Genomic DNA, 27,301 nt, shown 5'->3' with positions numbered 1-27,301 from the left:
GCATTGTTTTAGAAGAGAACATTGTTAATAATTGATATAGATCGCAAATATATAAATCGAATGGAATGAAGATAAATACAAATAAGATGAAGATAAATGCAAATAAGACGAAGAGGATGGTCATGGGAAGAAGAAGAAGAAGAATGAAGGTAAACTTGCGAATTCTAAATGAGGCAGTAGAGGGAGTGGACAGCTTCAAATATTTGTGGTGTACTATAAGCAGTAACATGAGCTGCAGCCAGGAAGTCAAAAGGAGGATAGCAATGGCCAAGGAAGCTTTTAATAGAAAAAGTAGCATTTTCTGTGAACCTCTGGAAATAGAACTAAATAAGAGACTACTAAAGTGCTTTGTGTGGATTGTGGCATTGTTTGGGGCAGAAACATGGACATTGTGACGAAGTGAAGAGAAGCCAATAAAAGCATTTGATATGTCGATATGGAGACGAATGGAACATGTGAAGTGGACACACAAAATAAGAAATGAAGCTGTGTTGGAAAGAATGGGTGAAGAAAGAATGATGCTGACACTGATCAGAAAGAGGAAAAGTAATTAGTTGGGTTACAGGCTGAGAAGAAACTGCCTACTGAAGGATGCACTGGAAGGAATGATGAACGGGGGAAGAGTTCTGGGCAGAAGAATATATCAGATGATAGACGACATGAAGATATATGGATCGTATGCAGAGATAAAGAGGAAGGCAGAAAATAGGAAAGATTGGAGGAAACTGGGTTTGCAGTGACAGACCTGCCCTTAGGCAGAACACAGAATGAATTAAATAAAAATGACCAAATGGACTGAGCTACTTTTGGGATCACACACTTCTATTGTAGATTAATTATCTGATTCAAGTTGTCTTCCCTCCTTGGTATTTACCTCCGTATAGTGGGATTATTTCATCATCTACTTACAGAATCTGTAGCGCTGGGTGAAGTCTTATTATTTTCGTATGTCTTGGTTAAAACAGTGCTGTGCAAACTGGCAGCAATACAACTCTGCGGGATTGATGACTCCGCTGGAAGAGCGAAGTTCCATGCATTCATTTGTAGTTTCAATTTCCATGTTGTTGTTAGTCCCATTAGGATAGAAATCTCATCGTATACATAAATTTGACTGATTTTCAGCCACAATGCCTATTTATAAATGTGACCCGTTGCGCGAAAAGGGACCTAAAGTCGTGAAAGGAAATTTTACAGAAAGCAAAATAACGAATTTGCGGTGTAAGAACTGCATTTCTATATTTTGACATCTTGCGCTACCTGCAGGCTTTTTTTACATACTAAACTAGGACGTAATTTTGCACAGTGCTTCTTAAATATCTAAATCTTTCTTATAGTTGCTAAGCAAACAAATGAAAACTTTAATTGCATTTTTCTCGAAAATGTAATATCAATATTCAGTAAGTAATATATTAAAAACTCTAGCACCTAGAACCATGGATTTTTTTTAAGTCCTCACTATTTCATTCTCTTTTTGAAACCACAAGAAACAAGAAAATGAAAAATCCGACTTTAGGTCGTATTTCCTGGAACTAGTCACAAATTATAGAGTTAAGAACACACGAAACTATAAACTCACAGGAAGTATTATTTTGTGCGAGATCGTGCGTATTTGCTTGTTTTCCGCACAGAACCAATACGCGGTAAGTGTGAAATACCACATTCAGTATTCCCAACGTAACACACATAACAATTTCCCTCTTCTTACCGCTTAAGCGCAACATTCATTTTACTGCTTTAGGCTTTTAACATAGTAATAATTATAAATTGGAAACTTACCACTGCAATTTCACCTAAATTGCAATGTTAATTGTTGTTTTTAAATATTTGCAAAAATTAAGTAAAGTCTACTACTCCACGAAACTTATTGCATTCCTGATACAAGTAACATTAAGGAAGCCGTGAAAAAATCAACCAGATGCCGATGTTATTACTGCAATATGTTATATAAATAATATTGTTAAAATATTTAAATGAAAAATAAATAATTACATAACCTTACCCTTTGTTTTAAGTTTGCATTTATAGACTGGGGGGGGGGCGGGAAGACACACGTATATCACGGCCTGCTGGAGTAAAGTAAGCACAGAAAACATTTCATAGCAATAATGTTGAAGAAAGATATTTTGGTTTTCCGAAGTTGCCGTCATTAAACAGAAACCAACATGGAGATTTCATTGCAACTAATTAGAAATTCGTCTTTCAGGTATATAATACACGATCTTCGCACAAAATAATGTACAATACACGAGCGGTATGTCTATTTTCATGTTCTCGGAAATTAAAAAAGCTCAACTACGTTTCGCATTTCCAGTCTTTTCCTCGACCATGAAAACGTCAACATACCGCTCTTGTAACGTAGATTACTATTAAAGATAATAGTAACTAGTAACTAAATTAAACAATATTTTTAAGCAACTAGGTTTTCATACGTCTATATTTGAATATGACGCGCAACAATCTCTTTCATACACATTTGGTTGCGAAACTGTCGTTTGTCGCCCGATGCAATAACAAAAGCGATGGTGTTGCCTCTGTAATCAACTTTAGGAACTTCATCTTAAAAAAAAATAAATTTACTTCAGATGTTGACACTTTCTTAACATTCTCTGCATTTGGACCTAAAGCATAAACGTTTCATGTTGAAAAGTAAAATGGTACGAAAAAAAATTACAAATTTTCTAATTGTATGGTCTAATATATTCATATATTGTTGGTATTCATTTTGAGTGAGAGAGTAATGGTTGCGTTTACAATATTTATTATGTCAGAACAACAATACATTTTAAACCACACACAGTATAATGAAATTAGTACTTCTACTAATTTAATTCCCCATCGTTGGTAGTGCTGACGAACTTATTATTCCTTTATTTCACTCAGTGGACAGAATGGCTTGAAGTCCTCGAAATCGAGACCAATCTCGGCGAGAGCCTCTTTTGCGGCTTTAAGATCGGCCTCACTTGGTGTCCATGTCCTGGGAAAAGCTATGCCAACCGCAGCTGCAACAAATTTCTCATTTTTATATACAGAATATCCGAAGACCCCACATCATAGGTGAAAGATGTTGTAATGTTTAGTATTATTTTTTTTCTTTCGTTCCAGATGAATCATGTTGAGCATTGTGTTGGGATGATTACTCGATGGTGTTAGGGTAAAGCGAGATAAGTCATAAAAATGAGTTTTGAGATAAATGAAAATTAAAGTTCGCAGCGTATTGAAAATAATTTTCTGCACTAATAAAATACATCACATACTGTACTAATATTACTATCTGTTGTTTTGTACACCCACTTACAGAATTTAATTTCTGTATTCACCCGGGGGAACAAAGCTCTATTTGCACAAAAATGGCTTAACTCCCTTTACCCGAACATCATTGCATTTCCTCTGCTAACATGAGGGATGGTCACGAGAGCGTTGCCTGATGAGCTGAATGAACTTCATCCCAGTTGGCAGGTACAGCAGAACTGTTCGCTCAATTGTTAAGAAAATTCAACGACCTCGGTAGCAGATTCGTCGTGTTCAGACTTCCAAGGACTCGCTGGAAGCACAGGCCAATCCACGGGGCAGTAGTTTCCAACTGAGCGCACCAATATAAAGAATGAATGCTTTAACATAACTTTTTCCTAATTGCAGAATAGGACATTCCTGATGAAAATATATTATTCTGTTTCTGTTTGACCAAGGAATCACTCACATCTCCATCCGTCGTTCGGAATCATCTTGAACGTTACAATGAGATCAACCCTCACGTCCGCATGTACTTATTGGCCTCAACGGGATAGTCCATTATCATCATGATTCTTGCAGCAAGAATAGAAATATTAATACTAAGCATTACAAAAATGTCCTGTTGTTGAGGTACATTTCGGACACTGTATAATAGGAAATTTATCAATAATTTCATAGAAGTATAATTTAGCGTTTAATAAACTCGCTACAGAACTTTTCTGTTATTGGAAGTTACCTGTTTCAGATATTTTTCATAGTAGCTAATATAATAATATGATGAACCATAGCAAGTTCAATATTGATATTTAAAAGATTTACTGTAACTTTTGAAACTAAGACATAGGCATGGTATACTTCGTTCCGTGAATATATTCATTATTACTAAATGAGTTCAAATTAAAATATTTTTCCCGTCACTCTATACGGTACCTTAGTCAGTGTGTGCGTGTTAGAATTTGACAATGAGAAACTACAACCTTACTCGTTGAAATAGAAACACGTTTAGAAAATTTTTCTTAGAGTGAAGCATTTGGAAACATATTTTTGCGGGAATAATTCCATGGAATGGATGTAATTCGCAGGTAATGATTTAAAATTTATGTCCCCGATGTTAAGAGTAGGTTAGTGTATCCAAATGGTGTTTACATTTTTACAATAAAAGGACATTCTTGGAGAGTAATCTCTGTAGTAAACCATAAAATCTTTCAGAAGGCAGGGTGAGTCCACTCTGTGGAGTAAGACACGATTTGACATTGTCCGTGGTTGCAAATTAGGCAAAGTCTTCATAGGTTACGTTCACCACGTTATGTGTGATATTCTTTTTTCGAAGATAAAGACTGCAAGTTTTACGAAATCAGAAATCCTTCAGCATCTACCTTCACGGCGCACAGTGACCCTTTTTCGCTATCTGGCCGCGCAAAGTGCAAATTGAGTTTCACGTATGTTCAAGTTTTATGGAGTTTATAATTGCTATAATATCCAAGGATACGAGATTTGTTATAGTTACGCTTATTTGTGGCGCCTTTTCTCTTCTTTAACATTATGATATATGTTTTTAGGTTTGAATGTTTATAAATTCAAAAATTTAAATTCTGAATTATTTAATAAAGCTGCTCAGATATAGTAAATTGTCCACACCTGTGGAGTAACGGTTATCGCGTCTGGCCGCGAAACCAGGTGGCCCGGGTTCGATTCCCGGTCGGGACAAGTTACCTGGTTGAGGTTTTTCCGGGGTTTCCCCTCAACCCAATATGAGCAAATGCTGGGTAACTTTCGGTGCTGGACCACGGACTCATTTCACCGGCATTATCACCTTCATCTCATTCAGACGCTAAATAACTTAAGCTGTTGATAAAGCGTTGTAAAATAACCTACTAAATTAAATAAAAATACAATTAAATTTCTCAGATTTTACTGATGATCCATTATGTACCAGTTGATAATATATTACGTCACAAATGCTGTGTACCTTATGTCCAGCTATTTTTCTGTTCTAGGTAAAAAATTTGCTATATTAATTAAAATAACTAAGTCCATTTTTTTCATCATCAATAACAATCACGTCTTCGGTCGGTTTTCGCCTCCAAATTACATCAGTCATGGTATCCGTAGTTCTTTAAAATTTCGCTATTTTTGTCATCAATATCGCCGTTGAATGCCTACACTTCTATAGCCCAGACGGTTGTATTTTTATATTGTTTTTGGTGGCCTGTTAATTTCAATTGAAACGTTGAGTTCAAAAACTTCCCAAGGCACTTTTTTTCGAACTGTGTTTTTTTACTTAAATACATTGGTTTATATACATTTCATCCAGGAATGTAAGAAATGTCCAAGTCCACGCTCCTCACAGGTATTTCGACAGCCTTGAAAATATTCAGTGATTTCAATATGATTCGAAGTCCAGAACTTGGTAGGCTCAAGAAAATGCAACAAATGTTCTCAGTTTGCGGACATTCTTTCCAAGCTTGTGACCAGCATTTTGCCGTCATTGAAAAAATGAAAAGAAATCTTGAGTCCATGGAAATGTGTGAAGGATAGATTCAGTTAATTGAAAATACATTCTCTGTTTATACTGTAAATGGCAATGAAATAATTGATTTCAAGAATGAATTTAAAATATTTTTAAGAGTAATGTCACCAAAAATAAGAAAAAGTTTAATACAACACAAAATAGGGGCGATTCACATTCAGTAGTGACAATGTTGATGAAATTTGTGTTGATACCACAATGAAATTCTTACACAATGATGCTGTGAATTACATTCAGTCAGTTGTTGGCACTAATGATAATGTTAATGAGGATGAGATTATGATCATGAATAACTCAGTTTACAGGCTTCATGTTTCTGTGTAATTTTCTAACCTTAATACAGAAATTAACCTTTGTGCAATGCGTTTCCTTTACAAAAAGGTGAGTGATTTTAAATGTCTCCCAACCCCACAACCTTCAAATGTCGTTTAATAATGATTTAATGTACAAACTGATACAAAAACTTATTGAACAATTCATATGATATCATTCTAAAATATGATACCTTAAAAATTAAATTTGTTTTAAAAAATACAGATTTATACATTTTTTTTTTTTCATTTTCTGAAAATTTTACTTCCCTGGACTTGGGGAGTTTTTGAACTCACCGTTTCAATTCTTTTCTATGTTCTTTCCATTATTTTTTATATTATTTTCGAACATTTCTGTCATCATATTTATACCTAGCTCTGTACTTTTACTTTTTTATCTGTTAGAGTAAAGGCAGCCACTGTTCTCAAGAACCATAATTCTGAGGTCTCTGTTCTTTTTACTTCACTTTTCTCAATGCGTTAGGTACAGCTTACAGCAGTAAAAGTTTGGAAATATTCAACATTTTTTCCTCCACTACTGTATATTGTACAATAATGAAAATTAGCATGTGCAAAACACTGTTCTTCTGCTATATGAAAAAATATTTGTAAGATTTAAAAAATTATTTACATTATTGTTTTTTTTTTTCAAAATTCAGTTCACTATGCAGTGATGAAGCGTTTCAAAAACTATCCAACATTATGTGATGAAATTTTTTGTGTATATTTATGCACGTCATATCTACAATATGATGCAAATCTATCCAACATTCTGTGATGAAATTTTTTGTGTATATTTATGCATGTCATATCTACAATATGATGCAAGATCACTTCTCTACCTTTGATAGATTGTCTGAGAAAAAATCATTAAAAAAGTATTGGGAATAAATTTGAAAAAGAAACAAAAAAAAAAGTTTCCTTCCCAGGCACGATTCGAACCACGAAAGTCTTAGTTACCAGTCAATCGTGCTCTGGAGTGAACAAGGAATCAGGTAGAAGGGTCGGTCCGGTTGTATTTGCCACTACTGTACACAGACGTGCTTGTGAACTATAAGGCTCAATGGTTCACTAAGTCAAGGACATACCGAGTAGTAATCATGTAGTAGAATATTTTTTGCTTTACTTTTTCAATACCAATTCCCCTCTAAGATATCAATGAAGGCTTTCTACTTTATTCAAGACAGTATTATATTATTTACGATTGCTTTCATTCAGAAATAGTATTAGTATTGATTCAATTTTGGAAAATATAACAGAAATATAATTTTCATTAGTCATATTCATTTACTATTAAACCCAAAATTAACCTATCCATCATTCCAATGACAACTTTCATGGAGCCCGCGACCTATGGGCAGTGGGTCCGCAGTGCTAATAAGCGAGAACCTCTGCCTTAGTAAATTCTATTACTACAGTTAGCCTGCACAATCTGCTAATAGTGATATATTTATCTTTGTTCCACATACAATTCAGTGTAGGCTAATATCGAGGCTATAACACATCATATAAAATTCTAATAAACGCTTCCCTCACTTATTAAACTTATGTAAAGTAACGTTCCGTTTTGAAGTAGTACTCTCACCAAACATTGCAATGAAAATTGCGCCATTGCATTGTATAGTTTCCGCACTAGCCGAACTTCAAGAGCGTCCGGATTGCATACTAATATCAGTATCAGTGCCCTACTTACAGGTGGGATCACCTAATCCCCCGCCCCAGTTCCATGCATAAAAATAAGGCTTAATATTGTTATGTTCGTGCAATAGGGATTTGCAGCAGAATGCTCCTTTTCCAATCACAGCCAATGTTGTTCTCGAATGATCTGTATATTCGTGTGGAAATTTTAACCGAGTAATTACAATGAATAACAGTTTATAATTTAATAAAGCAAGTAGTGAATTTTCGTAGGGATTTCTTTAATTCTATGCATATTAGCTATTGCCTATTCAGGAAGTTACCTGCCTCTTTCTATTCTAGGACATATTAATTTCATTTATGAATGCACCTCGCCTTGCATTTATAGCAGTAACTAGCCCAGGATAAAATACCAAAGCCTATAATCTCTTGGGGTGCAGCATACAGTGCTTAACAGACAGAATTTTTGTCCTACAAAAACGAATAATTATAACCATTTTCAGAATTAAAACTCGCGAGTCTTACAACGTCTATTCAAAAAACAGAAGATTCTAACAGTTCTGTCCATAATTGTCTTCGAATGTGTCCATAATGCTTTGAAACATAACAATTTATTCAAGCGATATTGTGGTTATCAATATTATTATACTAAAAAAAAAAACGCCCTAACCCTCTCTAAGCATACTACTAAACTTTTTGAATCGCCTCCCTTTGACCAATGTTTCAAGATTTTTAATTCGCTTCCGGCCAACATCTGCATTCAGAAAACAGAAAATTCTTTTTGAAACTCTCTAAAGCATTTCCTCGTAAACAATCGTACTACTTCAGAAACAATGTACAAAGGGACAACTAATGCAAGTACTCTAAACTCAGCGTAAACTGCTCACATAGGTTTCTGTGATACTCTTTACCTCTGTACTTCATACTCTGCCATATATCCCTCCATTTATGTTTGCTCTAACGTTTAATCACGGTTTGGCTATGCTGAGCAATTAGTTCTATGAATAAATGTTAATTTTAGTTAGTTGTAATTTGCCATTCACGGGTATTTAAACATTCATTTGTATATACTGTAGATGTTATATTTTGTTAGCTTGTAATTTGGTATTTATTTAAATAAAATCATTTACACTGCTGTCACTGTAATTAACTTGTGGTCTGTGATTTGCTATTTATTCCACAGATGCATTTGTAATGTTGTTAAATTTTGTTAGCTTGCAATTTGATATTAACTTCAAAAAATTATTTGCACTGTTATCGTTAATTGAATCGTTTTTTTAGAAACCCCTTAAGTCACGAAATACAGCGTTTGGGGAAAAAGAAAAAAATGTTTAAAACAAATGCATGACTTGAGAACTGGAATGTTTGAAATGGGAAATGTTAGTGAAACCTTAACGAATAATTCTATGTCCAAAAGAATAATTTTAAATAGAATATGACTCAATATTCATGTTTGAAAATGTCTGACTTATGGCGTTTATCAAATTCTGGTAAAGATTTAACACAACAATATATTTATTTCTTGAAATAATAGAAAATTTGGTTAAAAAATACGAATTTCATTCTCGAAAACAATATTTAGAAGCTGAGTTCATAATTTTTGCTTCTTGTGGACAAACTTTACTCCAACCTGTATATAATGTCACTAAAGACATAAATAATGAACTTCTGCATGAAATAATTCAGTACAATAAATCAGTAATACCTTATAAACATTATTCTAACAAATCCGAAATTCACACTCAAAATTAAATTAATTTATCAAACACAACAGCTTAGGCTATAGTTTTGTTCATTCTGTGTCAATCCTGTGACTTATCCACGAAACAATTTTCAAGCGCACATGTTACAGCAGAAATGCCGTTCGGCTTGTGACATTTTTCTGAAAATGGTGTATCTATCCCTATGCAACATAAATAATTAGCAATACACTCTATTTCGTTAAAATTTGACTTATCGTATTTCTAAAAAAAAAAAAAAAAAAAAAAATACCGATTCAATTTTAAATAGCATGTGATTTTCTGCCTATTTTAAACATCCAAATATACTCCTCTTCTTAATAAATTTTACTTCCTTTGTAAATTCCTATTTTTAATGATTACTTTCTACCTATTCTATTTTATTTTTATTTACAATTCATCAATTAATGCAGTGGTTCCCAAGCTTTTGCGACTGAAGACAAACTTTACAGAATGCCCACGATATCCCGACACAATTATTTGTTTTTAATAATAATAATAATAATGATGATAATAATAATAATAATAATAATAATAATAATAATAATAATACATAATAACCAGTGCTTCCTTCTAGAGCAAAAGGTGATTGAACTCTGTGTAGAATATTTTGTAGCAAACGAGGGTGATGATTACTATTCATTCCACGAGAATTTTGTCGTTTTACCTCCTTTTCGTTCAACTAAGACTTTCAAGGTCTAAGCCGTTCCAGTGCGTTCCGCCAGAAAAGAAAGCACTGATAACTTCTGTGTAATGTTGGACATCCAGTGCTGTAGTTAGGTCGATGTTAACACGCAATCGAAAAAAAAAAAAAGCAGCAACTTGAGTGGCATTAGAAAAAAGCAAAGGTACAATACCTATGTGTAAAAAATCCCAACCTGTCTATACTGGATGTCTGATAAATGATTTTTATTATCGTTTTTGAAAACTCACGTATTTAAATTAATATGAAGTGTGCGCTTGGTGGGCTTCACAGAGTTTCTCTATGCTGCCTTATGGTTGACAGGCCAGCACGTAAATCATCAAGATGCAGCAGTCAGTTCCCTTTTTTTTAGACTTGACTATTTGATGGTAGAAAATTGCTGATTGACACAAGTATGAATTTGGAAACGGCAGTTCTAAATAAATTTTTAGTTTATTCGGTACCATCGACTGATTTGATAAAACATTTCCGCATATAAACACTCGGGATTATGTTTATATTCATCTCCACGCCACGTAAAACCATATTATAAGTATTCATCATTATATTCATGAAACTCAGAACGTTTTTGTGAAGCACTATCACCCGCTCACACGTACTTATATACTGAAACTGGCCAATATGTTCCGCCGATTCTAATCTCTGTTTTTTACTAAGTGGTAAGAGTAAATTAATTATAATTACAAAGCATTGTTGCAGGTGTTCACGTTTCGTTGTTAAAGTCTGTTTCAAAATAAAATGTGCCATATCAAAGACTTCGTTGTAAATAAAAAACTAAGTTGTAAAGATACTTTCTGGATGGCATAAAACTTATTTTTCAGTTCCATATTCAGCGACACACAGGTTAGGAACCCCTGAATTAGTGTATTCTCGTTTCTTATTTATATTCCATATCGAAGCATTATAGCCTATCTGGGTAATGGAAATTCTACTACTACTACTACTACTACTACTACTACTACTACTATTACTACTACTACTACTAGTACAGCTACTGCTACTACTACTACTACTACTACTACTACTACTACTACTACTGCTACTACTTTCCTTTGTGAAGAAAATTATAAAGCAGTGGAAAAGCAATAACGTCATTTGTATGTAATATTTCTGGAAAATAAAACAAGAATTTCTAAAATACTATAAAATGCTATGAAATGCCATTTCAAACTTTCATCATGTACTAATACAGGATAGAAGCGATCCGTGGGATAGAAGAGCTCTTCTACATATTGAGATAAACTGCTCCAGCTCTAAAATTGCGTTTTTCCATAGGGAACAGAAGAATGGTGGTTTATTGTATTATTTTTCATGACACTGACTGAACTCTCTTGTCGTTACTGAGTCGTGCAGAGAACTATACAAATAGGCTGACGGTCAAACCGCATACGATCTTCCAAGAGGTAGAACTCAATTTTCTTGCAGTCCGTAACTATTTATGTGATGATTTAATAACAATGCATACAAAATTTGATACGAATTTGAATTTAATACTCACGTTGTCCGTTAATGGCGCCAGGGCATCCTCCAACGACTTTAAACCGCAGGTAATCCACCGCCAAAATCTCGTAGAGAGATGATAAGGCCGCTACAAAAATGAGACAGAAATAAATTATAAGCACACATTCGTAGACTTTGTAAAATCACTAGAAAACCAAGAGAATGAAAGAGCACACTTAAAAAAAACGATGTGAATGCGTGGTAGCTATAATTGCATCCTCCTGCCCAAAATTGTCGTCCATATTATATAAGTTATATAACCATACTTACAAATCGCTTTTAAGAAACATGCAGGTTCATTGCCGCCTACACATAAGCCCGTCATCAGTCTTTATTCTGACAAGATTAATCATTCATTGCCACCTCCACATAAGCCCGTCATCAGCCCTTATCCTGACAAGATTAATCATTCATTGCCGCCTTCACATAAGCCCGTCATCAGTACTTATCCTGACAAGATTAATCATTCATTGCCGCCCTCACATAAGCCCGTCATCAGTTCTCATCCTGACAAGATTAATCATTCATTGCCGCCCTCACATAAGCCCGTCATCAGCACTTATCCTGACAAGATTAATCATTCATTGCCGCCTTCACATAAGCCCGTCATCAGTACTTATCCTGACAAGATTAATCATTCATTGCCGCCCTCACATAAGCCCGTCATCAGTACTTATCCTGACAAGATTAATCATTCATTGTCTCCTTCACATAAGCCCGTCATCAGTACTTATCCTGACAAGATTAATCATTCATTGCCGCCCTCACATAAGCCCGTCATCAGTTCTTATCCTGACAAGATTAATCATTCATTGCCGCCTACACATAAGCCCGTCATCAGTAATTATCCTGACAAGATTAATCATTCATTGCCGCCTTCACATAAGCCCGTCATCAATTCTTATCCTGACAAGATTAATCATTCATTGCCGCCTCCATATAATGCCGTCATCAGTTCTTATCCTGACAAGATTAATCATTCATTGCCGCCTTATCATAAGCCCGTCATCAGTTCTTATCCTGACAAGATTAATCATTCATTGCCGCCTTCACATAAGCCCGTCATCAGTTCTTATCCTGACAAGATTAATCATTCATTGCCGCCTTCACATAATGCCGTCATCAGTCCTTATCCTGACAAGATTAATCATTCATTGACGCCTTCACATAAGCCCGTCATCACTTCTTATCCTGACAAGATTAATCATTCCTTGCCGACCTCACATAAGCCCGTCATCAGTCCCTATCCTGACAGGATAAAACATTCATTGCTGCCTTCACATAAGCCCGTCATCAGTTCTTATCCTGACAAGATTAATCATTCCTTGCCGACCTCACATAAGCCCGTCATCAGTCCCTATCCTGACAAGATTAATCATTCCTTGCCGACCTCACATAAGCCCGTCATCAGTCCCTATCCTGACAAGATTAATCATTCATTGCCGCCTTCACATAAGCCCGTCATCATTTGTTATCCTGACAAGATTAATCATTCATTGCCGCCTTCACATAAGCCCGTCATAAGTCCTTATCCTGACAAGATTAATCATTCATTGCCGCCTTCACATCAGCCCGTCATCACTTCTTATCCTGACAAGATTAATCATTCCTTGCCGCCTTCACATAAGCCCGTCATCAGTTCTTACCCTGACAAGATTAATCATTCATTGCCGCCTACACATAAGCCCGTCTTCAGTGCTTATTCTGACAAGATTAATCATTCATTGCCGCCTACACATAATCCCGTCATCAGTCATTATTCTGACAAGATTAATTATTCATTGCCGCATTCACATAACCCGTCATCAGTTGTTATTCTGACAAGATTAATTATTCATTGCCGCATTCACATAAGCCCCTCATCAGGCCTAATCCTGACAAGATTAATCACTCATTGCCGCCTACACATAAGCCCGTCTTCAGTGCTTATTCTGACAAGATTTATCATTCATTGCCGCCTACACATAAGCCCGTCATCAGTCATTATTCTGACAAGATTAATTATTCATTGCCGCCTACACATAAGCCCGTCATCAGTTCTTATCCAGACAAGACTAATCATTCATTGCCGCCTTCACATAAGCCCGTCATCAGTTCTTATCCTGACAAGATTAATCATTCATTGCCGTCCTCACATAAATCTGTCATCAGTCCTTATTCTGACAACATTAATCATTCATTGCCGCCTACACATAAGCTAGCCAACAGTCCTTATCCTGACAAGATTAATCATTCATTGCTGCCATCACATAAGCCAGTCATCAGTTCTTATCCTGACAAGATTAATCATTCATTGCCGCCTCCACATAAGGCCGTCATCAGTTCTTATCCTGACAAGATTATTCATTCATTGCCGCCCTCACATTAGTCTGTCGTCAGTCTTTATCCTGACAAGATTGATCATTCATTGCCGCCCTCACATAAGTCCGTCATCAGTCCTTAACCTGACAAGATTAATCATTCATTGCCGCCTACATATAAGCCCGTCATCAGTACTTTTCCTGACAAGATTAAGCATTCATTGCCGCCCTCATATAAGCCCGTCATCAGTCCTTATCCTGACAAGATTAATCATTCATTGCCGCCTACACTTAAGCGCGTCACCAATCCTTATCCTGACAAGAGTAATCATTCATTGCCGCCCTCACATAAGCCCGTCATCAGTCTTTATCAAGACAAGATTAATCATTCATTGCCGCCCTAACATAAGCCCGTCATCTGTCCTTATCCTGACAAGATTAATCATTCATTGCCGCCTTCACATAAGGCCGTCATCAGTTCTTATCCTGACAAGATTAATCATTCATTGTTGCCTTCACATAAGCCCGTCATCAGTTCTTATCCTGACAAGATCAATCATTCATTGCCGCCTTCACATAGGCCCGTCATCAGTTCTTATCCTGACAAGATTAATCATTCATTGCCGCCTACACATAAGCCCATCATCAATGGTATTCTGACAAGATTAATCGTTCATTGCCTCCTTCACATAAGCCCGTCATCAGTGATTACCCTGACAAGATTAATCATTCATTGCCGCCTTCACATAAACCCGTCATCGGTCCTTAATCTGACAAGATTAATCATTCATTGCCGCCTACACATAAGCCCGTCATCAGGGCTTATCCTGACAAGATTATTCATTCATTGCCGTCCTCACATAAGCCCGTCATCAGTCCTTATCCTGACAAGATTATTCATTCATTGCCGTCCTCACATAAGCCCGTCATCAGGGCTTATCCTGACAAGATTATTCATTCATTGCCGCCTTCACATAAGCCCGTCATCAGTCCTTTTCCTGACAAGTTTAATCATTCATTGCCGCCCCCACATAAGCCCGTCATCAGTTCTTATCCAGAGAAGATTAATGATTATTTGTCGCCTTCACATAAGCCCGTCATCAGTTCTTATCCTGACAAGATTAAACATTCATTGCCGCCTTCACATAAGCCCGTCATCAGTCCTTTTCCTGACAAGATTAATCATTCATTGCCGCCTACACATTGCCGCCTTCACATAAGCCCGTCATCAGTTCTTATCCTGACAAGATTAATCATTCATTGCCGCCTTCACATAAGCCCGTCATCAGTCCTTATCCTGACAAGATTAATCATTCATTGCCGCCTACACATTGCCGCCTTCACATAAGCCCGTCATCAGTGCTTATCCTGACAATATTAATCATTCATTGCAGCCTTCACTTGCCTGTCATCAGTCCTGTTCCTGACAAGATTAATCATTCATTGCCGCCTTCACATAAGCCCGTCATCAGTTCTTATCCTGACAAGTTTAATCATTCATTGCCGCCTTCACTTAAGCCCGTCATCAGTTCTTATCCTGACAAGATTAATCATTGATTGCCGCCTTCACATAAGCCCGTCATCAGTTCTTATCCTGACAATATTAATCATTCATTGCCGCCTTCACATAAGCCCGTCATCACTTCTTATCCTGACAAGATTTATCATTCATTGCCGCCCTCACATAAGCCCGTCATCAGTTCTTTTCCTGACAAGATTAATCATTCATTGTCTCCTTCACATAAGCCCGTCATCAGTCCTTATCCTGACAAGATTAATCATTCATTGCCAGCTTTACATAAGCCCTTCATCAATCCTTATCCTAACTAGATTAATCATTCATTGCCGCCCTCACATAAGCCCGTCATCAGTTCCTTTCCTGACAAGATTAATCATTCATTGTCTCCTTCACATAAGCCCGTCATCAGTTCTTATCCTGACAAGATTAATCATTCATTTCCGCCTTCACATAAACCCGTCATCTGTCCTTAATCTGACAAGATTAATCGTTCATTGCCGCCTACACATAAGCCCGTCATCGGTGCTTATCCTCACAAGATTAATCATTCATTGCCGTCCTCGCATAAGCCCGACATCAGTCCTTATCTTGACAATATTAATCATTCATTGCCGCCTTCACATAAGCCCGTCATCAGTGCTTATCCTGACAAGATTAATCATTCATTGCCGCCCTCACATAAGCCCGTCATCAGTGCTTATCCCGACAAGATTAATCATTCATTGCCGCCCTCACATAAGCCCGTCGTCAGTTCTTATCCTGACAAGATTAATCATTCATTGTCTCCTTCACATAAGCCCGTCATCAGTCCTTATCCTGACAAGATTAATCATTCATTGCCGCCTTCACATAAGCCCGTCATCAGTCCTTTTCCTGACAAGATTAATCATTCATTGCCGCCCCCACATAAGCCCGTCGTCAGTTCTTATCCAGAGAAGATTAATCATTATTTGTCGCTTTCACATAAGCCCGTCATCAGTTCTTATCCTGACAAGATTAATCATTCATTGCCGCCTTCACATAAACCCGTCATCGGTCCTTAATCTGACAAGATTAATCATTCATTGCCGCCTACACATAAGCCCGTCATCAGGGCTTATCCTGACAAGATTATTCATTCATTGCCATCCTCAAATAAGCCCGTCATCAGTCCTTATCCTGACAAGATTATTCATTCATTGCCGTCCTCACATAAGCCCGTCATCAGGGCTTATCCTGACAAGATTATTCATTCATTGCCGCCTTCACATAAGCCCGTCATCAGTGCTTATCCTGACAAGATTAATCATTCATTGCCGTCCTCATATAAGCCCGTCATCAGTCCTTATCCTGACAAGATTAATCATTCATTGTCGCCTTCACATAAGCCCGTCATCAGTTCTTATCCTGACAAGATTAATCATTCATTGCCGCCTTCACATAAGCCCGTCATCAGTCCTTTTCCTGACAAGATTAATCATTCTTTGCCGCCCCCACATAAGCCCGTCATCAGTTCTTATCCAGACAAGATTAATGATTATTTGTCGCCTTCACATAAGCCCGTCATCAGTTCTTATCCTGACAAGATTTTTCATTCATTGCCGCCTACACATAAGCCCGTCATCAGTCCTTTTCCTGACAAGATTAATCATTCATTGCCGCCTTCACATAAGCCCGTCATCAGTTCTTATCCTGACAAGATTAATCATTCATTGCCGCCTTCACATAAGCCCGTCATCAGTCCTTATCATGACAAGATTAATCATTCATTGCCGCCTACACATTGCCGCCTTCACATAAGCCCGTCATCAGTGCTTATCCTGACAAGATTAATCATTAATTGCCGCCTTCACATAAGCCCGTCATCAGTTCTTATCCTGACAAGATTAATCATTCATTGCCGCCTTCACTTAAGCCCGTCATCAGTTCTTATCCTGACAAGATTAATCATTCATTGCCGCCTTCACATAAGCCCGTCATCAGTTCTTATCCTGACAATATTAATCATTCATTGCCGCCTTCACATAAGCCCGTCATCAGTTCTTTTCCTGACAAGATTAATCATTCATTGTCTCCTTCACATAAGCCCGTCATCAGTTCTTATCCTGACAAGATTAATCATTCATTTCCGCCTTCACATAAACCCGTCATCTGTCCTTAATCTGACAAGACTAATCGTTCATTGCCGCCTACACATAAGCCCGTCATCGGTGCTTATCCTCACAAGATTAATCATTCATTGCCGTCCTCACATAAGCCCGACATCAGTCCTTATCCTGACAATATTAATCATTCGTTGCCGCCTTCACATAAGCCCGTCATCAGTGCTTATCCTGACAAGATTAATCATTCATTGCCGCCCTCACATAAGCCCGTCATCAGTGCTTATCCCGACAAGTTTAATCATTCATTGCCGCCCTCACATAAGCCCGTCGTCAGTTCTTATCCTGACAAGATTAATCATTCATTGTCTCCTTCACATAAGCCCGTCATCAGTCCTTATCCTGACAAGATTAATCATTCATTGCCGCCTTCACATAAGCCCGTCATCAGTCCTTTTCCTGACAAGATTAATCATTCATTGCCGCCCCCACATAAGCCCGTCGTCAGTTCTTATCCAGACAAGATTAATCATTATTTGTCGCCTTCACATAAGCCCGTCATCAGTTCTTATCCTGAAAAGATTAATCATTCATTGGCGCCTACACATAAGCCCGTCATCAGTCCCTTTCCTTACAAGATTAATCATTCATTGCCGCCTACACATTGCCGCCTTCACATAAGCCCGTCATCAGTTCTTATCCTGACAAGATTAATCATTCATTGCCGCCTTCACATAAGCCCGTCATCAGTTCTTATCCTGACAAGATTAATCATTCATTGCCGCCTTCACATAAGCCCATCATCAGTGCTTATCCTGACAAGATTAATCATTCATTGCCCCCTTCACATAAGCCCGTCATCAGTGCTTATCCTGACAAGATTAATCATTCATTGCCGCCTTCACATAAGCCCGTCATCAGTGCTTATCCTGACAAGATTAATCATTCATTGCCGCCTTCACTTGCCCGTCATCAGTCCTGTTCCTGACAAGATTAATCATTCATTGCCGCCTTCACATAAGCCCGTCATCAGTTCTTATCCTGAAAAGATTAATAATTCATTGTCTCCTTCACATAAGCCCGTCATCTGTCCTTATCCTGTCAAGATTAATCATTCATTGCCAGCTTTACATAAGCCCGTCATCAATCCTTATCCTTACAAGATTAATCATTCATTGCCGCCTTCACATAAGCCCGTCATCAGTTCTTATCCTGACAAGATTAATCATTCATTGCTTCCTTCACATAAGCCCGTCATCAGTTCTTATCCTGACAATATTAATCATTCATTGCCGCCCTCACATTAGCCCGTCATCAGTCCTTATCCTGACAAGATTAATCATTCATTGTCTCCTTCACATAAGCCCGTCATCTGTCCTTATCCTGACAAGATTAATCATTCATTGCCAGCTTTACATAAGCCCGTCATCAATCCTTATCCTAACAAGATTAGTCATTCATTGCCGCCTTCACATAAGCCCTTCATCAGTGCTTACCCTGACAAGATTAATCATTCTTTTCCGCCTTCACATAAACCCGTCATCTGTCCTTAATCTGACAAGATTAATCGTTCATTGCCGCCTACACATAAGCCCGTCATCAGTGCTTATCCTCACAAGATTAATCATTCATTGCCGCCCTCACATAAGGCCGTCATCAGTCCTTATCCTGACAAGATTAATCATTCTTTGCCGCCCTCACATAAGGCCGTCATCAGTCCTTATCCTGACAAGATTAATCATTCATTGTCGCCTTCACATAAGCCCGTCATCAGTGCTTATCCTGACAAGATTAATCATTCATTGTCTCCTTCACATAAGCCCGTCATCAGTCCTTTTCCTGACAAGATTAATCATTCATTGTCTCCTTCACATAAGCCCGTCATCAGTCCTTTTCCTGACAAGATTAATCATTCATTGCCGCCCCCACATAAGCCCGTCGTCAGTTCTTATCCAGACAAGATTAATCATTATATGACGCCTTCACATAAGCCCGTCATCTGTTCTTATCCTGACAAGATTAATCATTCATTGGCGCCTACACATAAGCCCGTCATCAGTCCTTTTCCTGACAAGATTAATCATTCATTGCCGCCTACACATTGCCGCCTTCACATAAGCCCGTCATCAGTTCTTATCCTGACAAGATAAATCATTCATAGCCGCCTTCACATAAGCTCGTCATGAGTTTTTATCCTGACAATATTAATCATTCATTGCCGCTTTCACGTAAGTCTGTCATCAGTTCTTATCCTGACAAGATTAATCATTCATCGCCGCCTACACATAAGCCCGTCATCAGTGCTTATCCTGACAAGATTAATCATTCATTGCCGCCCTCACATAAGCCCGTCATCTGTTCTTATCCTGACAAGATTAATCATTCATTGTCTCCTTCACATAAGCCCGTCATCAGTCCTTATCCTGACAAGATTTATCAATCATTGCCAGCTTCACATAAGCCCGTCATCAATCCTTATCCTATCAAGATTAATCATTCATTGCCGCCTACACATAAGCCCGTCATCAGTCCTAATCCTGACAAGATTAATCATTCATTGCCGCCTCCACATAAGCCCGTCATCAATCCTTATCCTGACAAGATTAATCATTCATTGCCGCCCTCACATAAGCCCGTCATCAGTCCTTATCGTGACAAGATTAATCCAGTCCCTATCATATCGCACCTCCCTCAAATTTATTTTAATATACTCCCATGTAAGCCTTGCTCTCCCCAAATGTCTTTTCCCTTCAAATCTTCCAACTAACACTCTATATGAATTTTTGGATTCTCCCGTACGTTCTACATGCCCTGCCTATCTCAAACCTCTGGATTTAATGTTTCTCATTATGTTAGTTGTAGAATACAAGCGTGCAGTTCTGCGTTGTGTAACTTTCCTCATACTCCTGAAACTTCATCCAAATATTTTCCAAAGCAACTTATTCTCGAACACCCTAAACGTCTGTTTCTCAAAGTGAGAGTCCAAGTTTGCAACTTTACAGAACAACCTGTAATGTAATTATTTTATAAATTCTAACTTCCAGTTTTTCGATAGCAGTCTGAATGAGAAAAGCTTCTCAACCGAATAATAACAGCCATTTCAAATACATATTATATATATATTCTACGTTTAATTTCCTCTTGAGTGTCATTGACGTCACTGGTAAAATTTCACCAATGACGTCAATGTTCCGTTGCTGCCATCGCATAAAGTTTCTGTGCTACACCGCGGATATGTATCGCAGAACGGCAGGATGAACGGCGCAAATCCCACGTCCTCATATACGCATGTAGGCTATGTTACGGAGGAACGGCGCAAAATCCTACGTCCTCATATACGCATGTACGCCTATGTTACGGAGGAACGGCGCAAACCGCACGTCCTCATATACGCATGTAGGCCTGTGTTACGGAGGAACGGCGCAAATCCCACGTCCTCATATACGCATGTACGCCTGTGTTACGGAGGAACGGCGTAAACCCCACGTCCTCATATACGCATGTAGCCTGTGTTACGGAGAACGGCGTTTATCGGCTGTGATAATGTGTTCACACTTTCTCGAATCTATTCATATGACTATTGCGGTAAATGACAGCATCCTTGTCGCACTCCTTTCCCTACTCCACTTCTCCCTGACATTTCTTCTCCTATCCTGACTTTCACTCATAGTTTTATATAAAGACTAGCCGTGCCCGCTGCACTTGTTATAAATAAATATCATTGTCTTAAATCTGATATATTTCCAAATACAGCTTTGTTATTGTTACTAAATAATTAATTTATTATCAGTTATAAATCTTTTGCTCCTGAATTACGTTCACAATTGTATTTAGAAATATGAAAGTTACTGTTATTACCATGCAATAGGTTCTGGAGTTGTTCGATTAATTCTACTTTTAAGTTTGGTACTATGTTAGACTTAACAGCGTCTGAAATAGAATATATTTGTAAGAACTTAAGGTTGTTACTCTCAGCTGGAAGAAGGCTTTGTCACCAAACGATACCATTTGAAATAAGGTGTTGTACTGCCCTATATTATTTAAAGCGTGTGTTGATAACAGATGTACTGCTGTAAGTACCTACCTGAGGTTTTATTTGGTTGTGAGGGCTCTTGAATCTGATGAAGAAAAACTTTCCCAGCACCGCAACGTATTCAAGACTAATTTACAAACATGTCGAACGAATTATTCTTGCAGCGAAAACGGATACTCCCTAGACAAAGTAGTCATATTTCAATTATGCAATTACTTGAAAATTTCATCTGGTGTTGTATGACGTTATGACTGAAATACCTATGTTTTTAATTGTTTTTATTGTAACATTCGGCCATAACTGACCGAGTATATAAGATCTCGCGCTCAGAGGGTTGGAGTTCGGAGTTTGAGATGGCCTCCAAACCACAAGTCATGCTAAAAATGTTGGTTTGTTAATTATTCAATGTGGAGTATTATGCACTACATAGAACTGTTACCTCCTATACATTACCGTAGCTCACCCAAATACGTAATTAAGAAATAAAAATTTGTAGTGTTATGTTACTGAATAATTAATACTTAATATGTGCCGCGTGTGTATTTGTAAAATTATTCCATCTCTGGCTTTCATTCTTTCATAAAAAACGCAACGCAAATCTGACATCAAATTTCAGTACTGTACGGTACCTCCAAATAGCATTAAATTTAACTGCAGTACATATAGCTAATTATTAGTTTCGACACTATACAAAGTGTTCTGTGCGTAAGGTTCTGTTTATTCCTACCTTATATGCATTTGTGCCCAGTCATCGATTCATCCGTGACCTTCTGTAATGACATAAAGCCTACGTCCATCTAAAGGAACTACACTTTCCAATGATGAAACAATTATTGAAATGTACGAGGCGCGTCCATAAAGTAACTTTCCCACTCGTCCCACAGCTAGCAAACCATATGTTGAGCGAAGCGACTGCGTGTACATGATAGAGTAATATCCTGCCATGGCGCATGCGTTAGCGGAACTTCCCGAGTGCTCTCAGTAGCTTCGTTTCATTGGTTGTAGATGGACGTTCCTATTCCAGCTCCCGCCGCGTCAGTGATAAAGTTTTTGAATACACAGGGTATAGCGCGGATTGAAATAAGTTGATTGTCAGCTGTGCCAGATATCTGGGCAAGCAGATGGTGCGTTGCTACTGCAGGACGCCAAAATGTGCATGACGAGGAGCGCAGTGGAAGGCCAACCATCATCACAGACGACCTTGTGGAGCAACGCACCATCTGCTTGCTCACGACGTTAGGCACAGCTGACGATCAATTTCAATCGGCGCTATGCCCTGTGCATTCAAAAACTTTATCACCGATCGCACTTCACATGCAGCGGGAGCTGGAATATGAACGTCCATCTTCAACCAATGCAACGAAGCTACTCAGAGCACTCGGGAAGTTCCGCTAGCGCATGCGCCATGCCAAGATATTATTCTATCACGTACACGCCGTCTCTTCGCGCAACATATGTGGGACGAGTTGGAAAGTTACTTTATGGACGCGCCTCCTATTATATAGTTTCCTGAGATTGCCTCATACAAACACACAAAATAGGCTAGTAATATTTAGTATACTATAAACACATATTATATCATCCGTATATTAATCCGATTGTTACCGCCTTAAATAAATGCAGAGTCATTTGTTTTATCGTTATTACTCGTATATTAATCGAACTTGGCCATGATATACAAAGCATTGTTATTTTAAAACAGATATATCTCGCACATGGCAATGTAGAATTCCTGCACGGATATATTACATAGTGATATCAGTACCATCAAAATTTCGCATAGAATAAAAGTTATCGGAAATCATTTTTAAACAAACTTTTATTATGAAACATTTGTCACAAAATTAGTAATAAGCGAGATATTTGGATTTATTTAATACAGACCCTCTTATAACCCCCCTTTTAAATAAAGTATTTTGAATGGCATATAGCCTAAAATCTAAGTTACAACGCACTTAATTTATACTCCAGTTTTCATCGAAATCCATTCAAACATTATCGCGTGAAAAAGGTAAAAAAAAACATCCACATAGACAGATATACAAACAATAATTTAAAAAAAAATCGATTTTCGGTTTCAGGATGATTAATTATACTGTACATATTGACACCAATTATTTTTGGAAAAGCGAAAATTACCAGAAATCTTCGGTTACAGATTTATTATTGGTATAAATTATGGAATAGTCCTCTCTTTCCAATCCATACCAATTTTTTTCAGTACCCCGTAAGTTTATTTAAATCCACTCTGTCATAAGCCTTTTCCATGTCCACAGATACGACACGTGTTTCTTTTTTTTTTTCTTTCTTTCTTTCTTTCTTTCTCTCTTTCTTTCTTTTTCTATCTTTCTTTCTCTATTTCTTTCTTTCTTTCTTTCTTTCTTTCTTTCTTTCTTTCTTTCTTTCTTTCTAGGTATCTTTCGCCGATTGTTCGCAGTTGTCCAATAGCATCTCTCGTAATTTTTCCTTTCTGAAGCCAAATTGCTCTTCTTCCAACTATCCTTCCATCTTAGAATATAAATGTTGATTCAATATTCGCAAGAGAATCTTCATCGAGTCCGATAACAGGGTGATAGTCCTAAACTCATAAAATCTCTTGGCGTTATTTTTCTTGAAAGTACGTATAGGAAAAGTGCCTACTCTACTATTTGTTCTTTTTCGCTAAATTTCCCAGAAATAATTGTTTGACATTATAAATTTTGATCTTATTATTTTTCAAACACGTATTTTATGAATGTCTTTGCATAAGAGTGCTCAGTTGCAACGAATATTTTGTATAATGTGTCTGCCATGTTTACAATTTAGGGGTATTCCATTACTTTAATAATTAATAAAGCAGTTAAATTAATGGATATTTGGCAACGCTGTTACCGGTATGTAGGCCTACAGAGAGGGTTTGGAATTGAATGGGTTACATCAGTTCGTTGTTTATGCCGATAACGTAACTACGTTAAGAGAAAATCGACAGACTATTAGGGAAAACACGGAAATTTTGCATGAAGCAAGTAAAGAGAAAGAGGTTTGGAAATAAATCCCTAAAAGAAAAATTATATGATAATGTCTCGTGACCAGATTATTGTAGGACATTGAAATATAAAGACTTGAAATTTATCCTTTGAAGAAGTGGAAAAATTCAAATATCTTGAAGCAACAGTAACAAATATAAATGACACTCGGGAGAAAATTAAACGCAGAATAAATATGGGAAATGCCTGTTATTATTCAGTTGAGAAGCTTTTATCATCCAGTCTACTATAAAAAAAAGCTGAAAGTTAGAATTTATAAAAGAATAATTATATTACTGGTTCTTGTGTAGGTTGTTTTACTTGAACGCTCACTTTGAGGAGGGACAGCTGTTAAGGGTATTTGAGAATAAGGTGCTTAGAAAAATATTTGGGACTAAGAGGGATGAAGTTACAGGAGAATGGAGAAAGTTACAGAACGCAGATGTGCATGTATTTTATTCTTGACCTGACATAATTAGGAACATTAAATCCAGACGTTTGAGATGGGCAGGACATGAAGCAGGTATGGGCTAATCCAGAAATGCATATAGAGTGTTAGTTGGGAGGCCGGAGGGAATAAAATCTTTGGGAAAGCTGAGACGTAGATGCGAAGATAATATTAAAATGGATTTGAGGGAGGTGGGCTAATGATGTTAGAGACTGGATTAATCTTGCTCAGGATAGGAACCGATGACGGGCTTATGTGAGGGCGGCAATGAACCTCCGGGTTCTTTAAAAGCAATTGTAATATAATAGTTACCGATATGTAGACGCATGCTTCGCCCTATCTTTTTTTCGTAACATGCTGCCGAGAGGGTGAGTTCTTTATGTTAGGTTCTTTGAAGGTAGGCTACGGGATTCCTACGAAAGGGGATCTAGCATTTATTTCAAATTCACCTATATACGTTGAAATTTTTTATGCAAATATATTTCTGAAAAGCTTATGTATATGCTAAAGAGACTTTTAATGTACTAAATAATGAAAATAATTTAATAATTGGTAGTTAGTTGTACTACAAACAACAGCAATGGAAAAATGGCACAGATTGTAACTTAATTCGACTCTGTAACAAAATATAAGGAACCCATTATAACTTTAAAGAAAGTAACAATTCAACCTAAAACTTATTCTTTTTACTGCGCTTTGCGTGAAATGGATTACGGCTTCATATTTTGGTGTAATAAATTTTTATTTGAAACTTAATGTGATGGGATATTTTTGTAACCTGATGCATCATAGTAATAAACAGAGATTTTTAAGATGTGTACTGGACTTTTACAGAACAGAAAATTTTAAGTCTTCATATTGTAATTCTGATGTTAGCTTCATATTTCGCCTAATTTTATTATTCCAGTAAAAAGTGACATCTTTCGTTTATTGAATTCAATGCAGCGTGGAAATGATATTAGACATAGTTTGAAATTAACTTTTTTTATTATTATTATTTAAAACTTGCTTCTGAATTGCCTACACAATCTTGTGCCTCATCCAATTACTTAACTGTTTGATATTAAGTAGCGATACTTGATTGGTTTGCAGTAAAACTCGTACAGTAATTTATTTAGTGCGCAAATATAAATATGTTAATAAAACACTATATATATATGTATATATATATATATATATATATATATATATATATATTATGATGAATGATTATTTTGCAAAAGGCAGTCAGTCATCTCGTAAAACAAACTTGACAATATAACTAAGTAATAGCAACAGTCTTAAACAATTATCTTTCTTATAATATTAATATGGTAGTCATCTCCAGGTCCCAATTTACATACGCCCTATATAATTGCATTGCGAACACAGGAATGTCAGTTATAAGGTTTACAGATTAGCACAGTCATGTATTGAAATTAAATGTTAAAATTACGTAAAGCTAACCTTATGGTTTAACAGTTAATGTGGATTTTACAAACAGTAACTGCTTAAAAACATTTGAACATTTAACGAATTCTTGAGGAAAGATGTTAATTCACCAATTGCAAACAGGTATCATAATTAAACAATTTTACATTATGGCGATGTGAGATAATCCAAAGCATTGACGTTCCGAGCATGCGAGTTTGTAAAAAATTAATAATTAAGCCTATAATTTGAAATGGAATATTCCATTTTTATTAATATTGCAGTTATTCGATTAATTTGGCAATAGCCTACCTTACGGAGTTGTCGTCTGGTTAACTGTATGATTTCCACCTTTACGCAATTTTAAGCTCTAATTTAAATATATGCTGATTTGTAAACCTTATACCGTAACTTATATTACTGTGTTCACTAAGTAGTTACATTTGAATACCTGCGAGAAAAAATGTTGTAAATTGTATTTCTTTTCTCAAAGACATGGCTCCATACAGAAAGGCTGTAGAAGCCATGAGAAATGTTTGTATGGAGTTAATTTTGGCTACTCTGATATTTGTCTGTTTATATTTGAAATTATATTGTTGAGCGGGAACAAGAAGGTTGCAACGTTTAGTAGTAATGGCTGACACTGCATGGTTTAAAGTTAGTCCAAAGTTTTGTGGCGACAGAAATAAAGTAAAAAGCGAAAATAATATGTCGAAGTGGAAGGGGAATCATAAGAAACACAAAAGGAATTCTGGACATCCATACAGTATATAGCTGTGGAAACAGACATAGACTAGGACAAATACCAAGTGAAGAGGTGGGTGCATAAAGGTTGTAAGCTTTTGTTAAACAC

General features: G+C 36.9%; 1 protein-coding gene across 1 annotated transcript in view; it reads right to left on the bottom strand.

Moving 5' to 3' along the window:
* Positions 1-2,741: 2,741 nt before the first annotated feature.
* Positions 2,742-27,301, bottom strand: part of LOC138715511 (allergen Bla g 4-like) — a 41,209-nt gene continuing 16,649 nt past the window's right edge. Inside the window, exons 5-6 of the mRNA XM_069848520.1 lie at positions 11,651-11,740; positions 2,742-2,999 (exon numbers count right to left, since the gene is read on the bottom strand). Coding sequence (XP_069704621.1) covers positions 2,860-2,999; positions 11,651-11,740 — 230 coding nt within the window. The 3' untranslated portion in view covers positions 2,742-2,859. The remainder of the gene's footprint in view (positions 3,000-11,650; positions 11,741-27,301) is intronic.

Source organism: Periplaneta americana, chromosome 15 (genome assembly GCF_040183065.1).
Source record: "Periplaneta americana isolate PAMFEO1 chromosome 15, P.americana_PAMFEO1_priV1, whole genome shotgun sequence".
Classification (NCBI taxonomy): domain Eukaryota; kingdom Metazoa; phylum Arthropoda; class Insecta; order Blattodea; family Blattidae; genus Periplaneta; species Periplaneta americana.
This window is presented reverse-complemented; position numbering and strand designations above follow the sequence as displayed.